Here is an 11,308-nt window from a genome sequence, read left to right on the forward strand (position 1 = left end):
TGCTATCTCTGCCTCAAAATTACTTGATTTCATTCATGGTTGTTATATTTGACAGATTAAAGCTCATTCAGTCCTTTTTACCTGTTGTAATACTTTTTTGACAACAACCATGAATGAAATCAAGTAATTTTGAGGCAGAAAGAACAGTTCACTTTTTGGCAAGTGTAAAACTGCATTTTATGGGTTTTATTGGCCATTTAAAGCTATTTCAACAGGTAAAAGGGACTGAATGAGCTATAAGCTATCAAATGTAACAACCATGAATGAAATCAAGTCATTTTGAGGCAGAACAGTTCACTCACTAAGTAGAGTCTGTAATCACTTTTTGGCAAGTGTAAAACGAATGGACGCGGATGGCAATCAGTTTTCAACAGACGATAAATTTTCGGCACGACACCGGCATTGTAGGCTACTCTCACAGAAAACAGTCCTCGTCCTCCGTAAAATGTGCTGCACACATCTGAATATTTGGGTTGAACTGTTCTGGAACAGTGTTGTAAATACAACTTAACCACTGATTTCTAGTTGTGTCCTCTTTTGGAAGGTCAAACAAAGTAGTTTCGCTTTCACAACGAAACACACAGCGTCTCCACAACATGGCGGCGGCGGCAACAATACTACAGCGAGAATCAAAGTTAAGCCTTCTTTATTTGAGTGAACATTTGGGTGGTGTTATGCAAATCTTCCCACATCGTGACGTAGACATGTGGGGGCGTGTTTAAACGAGGCATTTTAGGTAGGCGTGGTTGACTCTTAAATTTATAAAGAATATCTCTTTGGATTTGAGACTTTAGTCTTTGCAACTTTACAGATCTTCTTTATGCACCAAGAGCTTGTAACACTCCAAAGAGAAAGGAAAAATTGAAATCGCATCGTACGACCCCTTTAACAACATAAGGGCAGATCCCTTGAGCGCAGCTGATGAGAATCAAGAATATTCCAATGTACAAATAAGCATTCCTTTGATTTTTCCGTCCTCATTTTCTTTCCTTGCATCCTAAGGGCGTTGGAGCTAAGACGCGAGGAAAGGAAAGGACAATGCACAAATAAGAAACGAGAAATGTTTCTATGGCAACAACGCCAAAGCTTTCAAGTCCTTGTAGAACTTGCAAATTAGATCTTGTAAACCGGGAATGTTCTGAGAACTTCTGGTGCGTTCAAGGCCTCCTGGGAAGTTCGTATTTAGTTGGCAAGTTGTGTCTCCCCAAATCAACTGGGCATGTTCTGGGGAGATGCTTCAAACTCTGGCACAGAGCAAGAATGCATATTTAATTAAATTACATCAAAACTAATAATTGACTAAATTAATTTAAAATGTAAATTTAAATATTTTTGTCTGCAGTTACTCTGTACATATAACAGCAAAGGCATCAACATGTACAATAAAAGCAGTGGAATGAAATAAAAGGTAATGGTAATGAATGAAAAAAAAATTTCAGTGTATAATAAAACTCTTTCAAATTACATTTCACAGTGACCTCAGTAACCAGGGGAACAGGTTAGTTGATGGTGTATTTTTCTCTTTATCTTTCTAAAATAATAAAGTAATAACCATAAAGTTTGGAGTCTGATAATCGAGTCTGTAGATAACTTGGGTTTTGTCTCTGATGCTCTGAGTGAACAGCAGATGTCCAGCAATCCAACAGGTGTAGTGAAGTGAATGAGGTCAGCTTTACCATAACACTGAGAACACATCAACTTACATGTGGAATTAAACAGCGCCAGCGTGGTATCACAGGATGAACAATAATGAGAACTGTTTTTCCAGTCTAACAAAGGGTCAGTGAAAGTTAATGTTGTTCATCCACCTCGGGGGAACAAAAAAGTTTTGTTTGAATTGTTGAGCTTTTTAAAACTACATTTTTTATGCTACATTAATTGCATTTTAGATAATTGTTCATTAAACTACTAAATACAATAAATTATTAAAAATATGTATTTTAATTCCTGGTTAAAGCTTAGATTTAAAAGAATAACATTCACCATTTCCAACTCTAGTTGTGGAATCTAAAATAAGATCTTTCATAGATATTTCATAGCCTAGCATAAATAATTATTCATTATGGAACACTTACATTGAGAAAGGGTTCTGGAAACTCTATTTGTTATATTAATATATATTTATTCAAATATAATGCACATTGATAACAACAACATACCACAGTGTTAAAAAGTAATACAATAAAATGTAGACAGCAACGCTTCAATTTTCTGAATTGCGATGAGGGACTTTTGAATAATCCATCAGGAATGAAACAAAATTACAGCTCTCTAAACACACAAACACAGTCTTTTGAAATGAAACAGAATTCATCACGTAGAGGGAAATCCCTTTGCTTTGACAGTGTCAGTCATGTCTCTATGTCAGTATTTAATGCCTTTAATCATACTGAATTATCTGTGAACGTGAGACTTTCTCTGCATCATTAAATCCAACTCATATTAACATGTCTCACAGCGCTCTGGCACACTGAAATATTTGTAAGCCTACCGGCTATAGAGAGCTCAGTCTGTGGCACATTAGGTATTAAAACAGCTAAAATATGTTTTGGTATATTTGACATCACAAGCACAATAGCATCTCATATTAAAAAAGAATACAAAGTCACTTAAAAAAATCATCTGTTTAATTTTGAAATTACGCACAAGATGGGTGTTTCAATGTAAACAAGAACCGCAAAACACGTAAGTCCAGACACAGTTTCAGAAAACACCGTAATGGATATAATCTATGATGTTTTTGGCTAAATTACAGTTTATATGTGTAGACTGAAAACATTCAGTACAAAAGTCCAACTGACAAAGCCCGTACCAACCTCAGTGCTTCAAATCATCTACAGAACATCTACAATTATCAATTAATAAAATTCAGAATGTAACTCAGTATGAATGCAAACTATTATCATGTTTCACTACACAGCATCTAATTAAACTTCCACTTTAACATTGGGATTGTCTCTCTAAGCGCTGGCAGAGTGATGTGCAATGAGACGCTCGCCTTGAGTCGTGTGGTCTTGGTCCATCTTTGATCCTGATGCCAGTGCCTCCTCTTCCAGCTGTTATGATATACAACAACACTGATTAAAAAGAGGTCATATTATAGCTTTTTTAAATCACTAATCACTTTTAATTACAGATTTACAAGACATTTTTCTACTCCCTGTCCCTTAGAATTGGCTGTTTTGAACTGATAAAACGTATACTCAATGCAATGCAAATTGCTTTGGATAAACATGTCTACTTTATTCTACCTTAAAGGAATAGTTCAACCAAAAATGAACAAGACACCCAAAATTGCATCCAAGATGTAAATTAGGTTGTTTCTTCATCGGAACAGATTTAGAGAAATGTAGCATTCCATCACTTGCTCACCAATGGATGCTCTGCAGTGAATGGGTGCCATCAGAATGAGAGACCAAACAGCTGATAAAAACATCACAATAATCCATAAGTAATCCACACCACCCCAGTCCATCAATTAACATCTTGTAAAGCGAAAAGCTGCATTAATTGCCATTAAGCATGAATTAATTGCCATTATTGCCTTTTCCAGAAGCAACAGTTTGAAGGTAAAATGCCTTAATGATGGATTTGTTTCTTACAAACATGCAGCTATTCACTTCACAAGATGTTAACTGATGGACTGGAGTGGTGTGGATTACTTGTGGATTATTGTAATGTTTTTATCAGCTGTTTGGACTCTCATTCTGACGGCACCCATTCACTGCAGAGCATCCACTGGTGAGAAAGTGATGTAATGTTAAATTTTGCCAATGCCAAGTCATTTCCATAATCTGTTAGAGGTTCACAAAAAATCCCTATGAAAATGATTATGGTTTTAAACAGCAGGTTCATTCAGCTGAGCCATCTGCATGCATATTGAGAGATGTACCTGCTCTCTGATGTAGGTTTGAGCACAGGGTCCGATGCCTCTTAACTGGAGACCCACAATAAAGCACCACACAGACAGTCCAGCCTCAAGTGTGGTGAATGTAGCACAGGTGAACCACAGAGCAAGAGTTGTGTCCTGGAGGAGAAACAGCAGTTCAGTCTTCACATACAAGATGAAAGTTCAAACTGGTTAACTTATATAAAATTGTTCAAAAACACCAGATGCATTTCTGTAGACTGACTCACATAGATGCGAGTTGCATCAAAAGGACAGTTGACGATGACCAGAGAACGTGCATTCACAGGCATGTTAGTGGAATTACATCCTTTCATGAGCGTGCTCCCGTCGGCTGAAATGGTCATACTGATCGCCAAAATCAGCCCCACTAAACACGCCAGCGAGAAAAAGGTATTCAGAAAGGAACTCACTAACAGACCGATGTGCTACAGGAAGCAGAAGAACAGAGCGGAGTTAAACACTAGAGGGAAAGAATGTGGTATTTTTGCATTGGTATACAGAACAATCAAGCTGATAAGTTAGTATGACCATACGTCCTCTTTTTTACCCAGACATGGCCTGGCTGGGATTTCTAAATCACCTAAAATGTCCAAGTTTTGGCTTTGTTTTCATACTTGCTGAAGGTAATGACTAAAAAGTAGCTTGACCAATAGTATGCAGACATTGTATATATTCAACCAATCGTGGTGTGTGAGAAGGTGGGATCTACAGAGAACGGTCAAAGCCATACAAATACACATACATATAATGTATGAGGACTGTAAAGAACACATTAATAAGAAAACTAAGCCAAAACTTGAAAATTTTCTGTGATTTTGAAATGCTGGCCAGGACATGTCTGGGAAAAAGAGAACATATATTCACCCTAGATTAGGCCTACTTACCAATTTCAAGTTGGTTATATTCCTTGACACCAATATTGCAACAATTCCACTTGCAATGCTCTGAGAAAAACATGTTAACATGATTAGGTGTGAGGACATTCAACGGCATTTTATTCTCATTTTTCTGATTTTGTTGGAAAATGTAGAAATTAAAACTACTCAGGAACCCTAAAAAGTTTAATGTGTTAAATATGTGTGAAAAGAGTATTATAAGCACTTTTCTAAACAGAAGGAATAGTTTACACAAAAACTAAAATTTGTTGACAATGTATTCACCCTTAGGCCATCCATGAACGTGAGTTTATGAACATGAGTTTGTTTCTTCATCGAAGCAGATTAGGAGAAATTTAGATCCTCTGCAGTGAATGGGTGCCGTCAGAATGAGAGTCCAAACAGCTGATAAAAATATCACAATAATGCAGTAATCCACACCACTCCAGTCCATCGGTTAATGTCATGTGAAGCGAAAAGCTGCATGCATGTAATAAACAAATCAGTCATTAAGATTTTTTAACTTCAAACTAGTTTTCCATCCCTAATAATGCTTTCTCCAGTGAAAAAAACTGTCTCGTCTGAATCAGGAGAGAAATATGCACAGATCAAGCAACCGTTCACAAGCGAAAACAGTCCAAAACAGTTCTAAACAAATATGTTAGTAGATTTTGATGTGAGAGGGCAACAGGGGATGGACTTTTTCCACTGGAGGAAGCATTATTATGGATTATGTATTACGGACTCATATTTAAGCTGCATTAATTGCCATTAAGCATTAATTAATTGCCATTATTGCCTTTTCCAGAAGCAACAGTTTGAAGTTAAAACGCCTTAATGATGGATTTGTTTCTTACAAACACACAGCTTTTCGCTTTATGAGATGTTAATTGATGGACTGCAGTCGTGTGGATTACTTGTGGATTATTGTGATGTTTTTATCAGCTGTCATTCTGACGGTACCCATTCACTGCAGAGGATACATTGGTGAGCATGTGATGTAATGCTAAATTTACATCCAAATCTACATCTCGGATGACCTGAGGGTGTGTAAAATGCTGCTCAGTTTTTCATTTTTGTGTGAAATATTCCTTTAAGTAAATATGCAGTCTTAACTCACACAAAGCACACCCAAAGTAGTAGCAAATCCTTCGATTTACATTTACAGACATGTGACCAGAGTTTGAATGGAAATTCTTGAGATTCAGAAAGCATCACATACTGGAGATTACATGCATGAGTTGAATCAGCATCATTTAGGACCCACAAACGGGACATGAGAGAATATACAGAAGCGCAACCACTCACCAGCAGTCCTGAGGTGACAGAGATGATGTTTGATACGGTATATTCTGTTGAGATCTCATTGCTGGGTTTGGATACGTGGCGTAACACGCTGCCATGGACAATGGCACTCAGGATGAAATTAACATGACCGATGACGATGAGGGTCAGTCCTTTCGTCATCAGCCGCCCAGGGCCCTTCTGCTTGTCTAGAACATAGCATACTTTCATACAGTGGTTTAAAAAAATTACACAATTTAATTGCATTAGAAAATAAATACTACTAGACCTTTTCTCAGAACAGTTTTGCAATGAACTAGTGGCTGACACCAGTGGACTTGAATTTTTTTTTTGCAATGTATTGGCATACATTTGAACTGTTGCTTCAATAAAAAAATGGGCTTGTAATACGTATCAACAGATTTATTACATAGTTTAGAACATTTATAGTTGTGTTGAGTATAAAGTACAAGCCTGACGCAAATCCCATTTTCCTTCTAATCTGCTTTAGCAGGATTTACTGCAAAATATTGTTCCTAAAGTTTTATCCAGCTGATAAATATTCTGTTCTACAGTGAATAAAACACTAGGAGAATGTAAACATTACAACACACGCGCACTTCACGAGAACAAATAACCGATTGTCAGAGGCTTCTTTTCTCTGGACACCGGACACCGTTCTTTACCGCTTCAGTTAAACCATAAATCACCTGTAATTCTCGCACCTGCACTAAAAAGAAAGAAATGACCGTCTTACCGAAATCACACATATCTGTATCCGCGTATTGGAACCCAGTTTAGAAGGAAAAACTTGGATATCAAACGCAGGTTCCTCCCTTCATAGTTGATGACGTCACGCACGACTCACCTGTCCAGCGGAAGTGGGAGGAGCCAGAATACAAGCGTCACTCAATGCGAATACAGAAAAGCTCCAGTGAATCTCTCTTATTTTGAAGTGAAAAATATATATATATATAAATATATATATTGTGTTAATGCATATTAATATAAAAAATTTTTAAATAATCGTTGTCATAAAGATGTTGTTGTCTCACATTTCGTTGTCACAGATTTTCTCTATAATTCTCTCTGATTCTTCATTTTAATTTTGAAAGTTGGAAAAAATAATTTTGCTGGATTATTGCATGATATATGCATTTGATAAGGTTTAAGTGGTTTTGAAATAGTTAATCAATATATAGCCTAACACTATAATACTATATAAAAATTAGAAAAATTAGGTAAATAGAAAATCCTTTAGATTTCTTTCTTTCTTACTTATCATTTCTGAAGTCACAATTTAGCACAAGTAATGAAAAAATGAAAAAACGAACGTTTGCTTTCATTTGTTTTATTTTTGCATTTGCACCACATGGCCTGAAAATTGAATTGTGAAGAGTTACTCAAATGCCACTGTACAAAGTCCTGTCATATCTGAATGCCACACCCCACAATATCAGCACTAAGCAAATATTAGAGTAGCGAGGACAAAGCACAGGCACATCAGGTAAACAAGATGATAACAGAACACTAGAAAAGGAATAGGCCAAATTTACAGAACACATAAAAACATGGACATTTTATTGTCAGGTAATATCATATTGCATTAAATTGATCAACAAGTCAAATCATACGCCTGGGTCTTATTTCTGATGAAGAAATAAGATGGAAATTAGCTTTTGTCATCTTGAAACCCCCAAAAACACTTATGTGAAAAACGAAGGTTTTTGTGTGTGTGTGTGTGTGTGTGTGTGTAAAAGACCAATTTCTCACTTATTTCTTTAGCAAAAATAAGCATATAAATATAAAACAATGTAGCCTATTATCAATGCCTATAAACCCTTGTGGCGTCCAGACGCATGCAGGGGTCATCTGAAGGTCACTGCACCGCAGATGCTGCAAATCCTGTCAGACCGTCATAAATGTGTGCGTAAAGTGAGACAAACACACAAGCACAGTATAGAAAGTCAGAATGGTATTTTTATTTGAACTGTACTGTATGCTAAATGTTCACCTCGGTACAATAAACAAATACTCACACTAAAAACCAAACCTACAGTTCCCGGAACCAACCTGACTGGAGTTGGCTGAGGACCTCAGAATATTGCATATAAACAACACAATGAGCTCCCAACAGTGCGCTTCCACATAAAGAACCCCAAATAAAAGGAACAGGGAAGGGATCAGACGAAAGTATGGTTACAAAAACATTAAACTAGACAATACAAATCTAATTTAACTGCCATACATTCAACACCAAAAACGCACTGGATGTCAGATCTATAAAAATACCTCGGGTAGGCTGACGGGAAGGAGCGAGTATTTAGACGGGGCTGTCGTGTGTTTTGGAGTAACCAGTAAATGTTCTTCCTGAGACAGGGGCGGTTTTTCACTCCAGTCCCTTTTCTATGTGAGCTGCCATCTATTATTATCATTTGTTTTTTTGAAAGCAAACACAAAATCAAAATCATGTCCCTCACGGTGACGTTCACTCGAATCCAAATTGCCATTTTTGAAAACGGACATCTTAAAACCCGATGCGGTTTGTATTTCAAATCCTGAAAACTCATTTTGAATCGAAATGAATGGATATATCAGTAAAATAGTGTACTCTTGGGTCTTAAAGAAGAGTGGTTTCTGAGCTGGTGCCTGTTGAATTTGTGCAATTCTGTAAACAAGAGGTCAGCTATGCCAAATGTTGGAAAAAAAGCTAAGAATTCATCTTCATTTTTGCCCAAGAACAGCCTTTACCTCTGTTCTCTTAATAGATACAGTATATATATATATATATTATATATATATATATATATTCATTATCAAGCACTTTTAACACTGAAACAAAGACAAGCACTAATTCTCTGGATGTAAAGAAAGAAACTAAATTGAAACTCTTGTGAGATTTGTTTACGTGAATAAGGCGAGGAGGAAGAAGACAAGTGCATGGCATGTGATAACTGGCATCGTTTTGAACTCTGTAAGTGGTGCACAAGGAAAGGGGCGTGTGGTTATGTCATGCCACACCCCCTATTAAGAAAGCACCGCACACCTGCTATAAAACGGATGAAAATGATGTCCTTCCTTCTCAAGAACAACAGAAACAACCTGGGTTAAAACGTAAATGAATGGAAAAACACTAAAACTGAAAACAAGATGGTGGAAAGACGTCCGTGAAGCATGTCTCCGGTGCAGCTAGCGCCAGCTGATTGCTTGTTCACCCGTTCACTGTCTCTTAGTCTCTTTGATTTGCAGTTTTGCTGAATGACTGTCGGTCAGTGGTCAGGTGGTTATGACTTGGCGAGGTGTTCTCTATGGTCGTTGTGTTTGAGGAGCTGGGTGGGGGACGGGGCGAGGCTGGGCTGGGTGCCCGGTGGCAGGGGATGGGCCCCGGGCATCCCGCCGGGCATCATGCCCTCTATCTGTCCACCCATGCCACCAGGAGACATACCCACCGCACCAGGAGGAAACCTGAGAAAATACAGAGAAAATTGCTTTATGCTCTGCCCTTTACCACATGATTACAGACGCAAAAGCTGTGGCTGAGAACCTTTTTAAATTTATAGTCTTGCAAAAGTTTGGGCACATTTGATGGAAACGTTTCTAATGTTTCTTAAATTATTCGATCTCAAGACTTCAGCTTAAATGCTTAAAATTAATTCTGCAGACAAAAACAAACCATTACTATATACTCTGCCATTCAACAGTTTGGGGTCAGTAAGATTTGAAAGAAATTAACACTATTCAGCAAGGACGCATTCAATTGATCAAAAGTGACAGGAAAGACTAATATAATGTTACAAAAGATTTCTATTTCAAATAAATGTTATATAATCACAGCTTCTACAAAAATATGAAGCAGCACAACTGTTTTCAGCATTGATAAAAACAATAAATGTTTCTTGAGCAGCAAATCAGCATATCAGACGCAAAAGCTGTGGCTGAGAACCTTTTTAAATTTATAGTCTTGCAAAAGTTTGGGCACATTTGATGGAAACGTTTCTAATGTTTCTTAAATTATTCGATCTCAAGACTTCAGCTTAAATGCTTAAAATTAATTCTGCAGACAAAAACAAACCATTACTATATACTCTGCCATTCAACAGTTTGGGGTCAGTAAGATTTGAAAGAAATTAACACTATTCAGCAAGGACGCATTCAATTGATCAAAAGTGACAGTAAAGACTAATATAATGTTACAAAAGATTTCTATTTCAAATAAATGTTATAATCCATTCATCAAATAATCACAGCTTCTACAAAAATATGAAGCAGTTTTCTGTTTTCAGCATTGATAATAACAATAAATGTTTCTTGAGCAGCAAATCAGCATATTAGAATGATTTCTGAAGGATCATGTGACACTGAAGACTGGAGTAATGATGCTGAAAATTCAGCTTTTCCATCACAGGAATAAATTACATTTGAAAATACATTAAAAAATGTTATTTTAAATTGTAATAATATTTTACAGCATTTTTTTTATCAAATAAATGTAGCCATGGCAAGCAGAAAAGACTTAAATGTATCCATTTTACTGATCTTAAATGGCTCAAATTTTAAATAATTCTTCATTTAATAATGTTTAAAAACATCAAAATGAGAATATACTTGTATCTATAAACAAATTTTTAAAAATGTAAATAATGCACGTTAAAGATTACATCAAGAAATCAACATATCAATGTAGAAACTGATTACTTATACAAAAAAGATTTATTTCTAAACTTGACAATTAATGGATAACTTATAGTCATTACGTTCACATTATCATGCATTTCTTTATTGATTTCTTTCATGATGTACAATTACAGAATTCTCAAATAAAAGTGGCACAAATGGGCCCCAAAATCAGTCTTATTGAACACAGCAAAAAATGCATGAACAACATAACTAAATACATGAAGTAAATATTATGTATAATTCAAATAATAGTAGAATAGTAGGCATCACATGATATTTGCATGTTCTATGAGAATGAGAAATGTAAAAATAAAAGGTGACGAATCAAAATTAGGATATCGTTGATGTTTCAGACATCACTGTTTTGTTGTGTCATTTAGAGATATTTGGACTGTGTCTTGAGTTCTGTGTTTCAGTACGCTGTAAGTAGTTACCTGTCATTGTTTAGGTATACATTTTGTCTTGCAGGCCGCCAGGAGAAACGGCTGGTAGCGGCTGGGCCACTCTGCTGAGCGAGAGAAGCAATCAGACTGAGCAACACAATCGGGGCTGGTTTATGTGT

General features: G+C 36.4%; 2 protein-coding genes across 6 annotated transcripts in view; both read right to left on the reverse strand.

Annotated features, from left to right (window-relative positions):
* Nucleotides 1-2,117: 2,117 nt before the first annotated feature.
* LOC107589682 (keratinocyte-associated protein 3-like) lies at nt 2,118-6,956 on the reverse strand. Its single transcript, XM_016278184.1, has 6 exons — nt 6,827-6,956; nt 6,094-6,278; nt 4,795-4,854; nt 4,138-4,335; nt 3,893-4,027; nt 2,118-3,056 (listed from the first exon to the last, which is right to left on the reverse strand). The coding sequence occupies exons 1-6, from the start codon at nt 6,837-6,839 to the stop codon at nt 2,961-2,963; spliced, it is 687 nt and encodes a 228-aa protein (XP_016133670.1). The 5' UTR covers nt 6,840-6,956; the 3' UTR covers nt 2,118-2,960.
* An 853-nt stretch (nt 6,957-7,809) lies between these two features.
* The window catches only part of ctbp2a (C-terminal binding protein 2a), a 28,039-nt gene continuing 24,540 nt past the window's right edge, over nt 7,810-11,308 (reverse strand). For 3 of the 5 annotated variants that reach the window (XM_016278093.1, XM_016278089.1, XM_016278090.1), the window contains one exon: nt 7,810-9,534. In XM_016278093.1, the coding sequence (XP_016133579.1) occupies nt 9,354-9,534 (181 nt within the window). In that variant the 3' untranslated portion in view covers nt 7,810-9,353. Of the gene's footprint in view, nt 9,535-11,180; nt 11,255-11,308 lie in introns of all 5 variants that reach the window. The other 2 variants (XM_016278091.1, XM_016278094.1) reach the window with 2 other exon arrangements.

This window comes from Sinocyclocheilus grahami, unplaced genomic scaffold (genome assembly GCF_001515645.1).
Source record: "Sinocyclocheilus grahami isolate Dianchi unplaced genomic scaffold, SAMN03320097.WGS_v1.1 scaffold118.1, whole genome shotgun sequence".
Taxonomy (NCBI): Eukaryota; Metazoa; Chordata; class Actinopteri; order Cypriniformes; family Cyprinidae; genus Sinocyclocheilus; species Sinocyclocheilus grahami.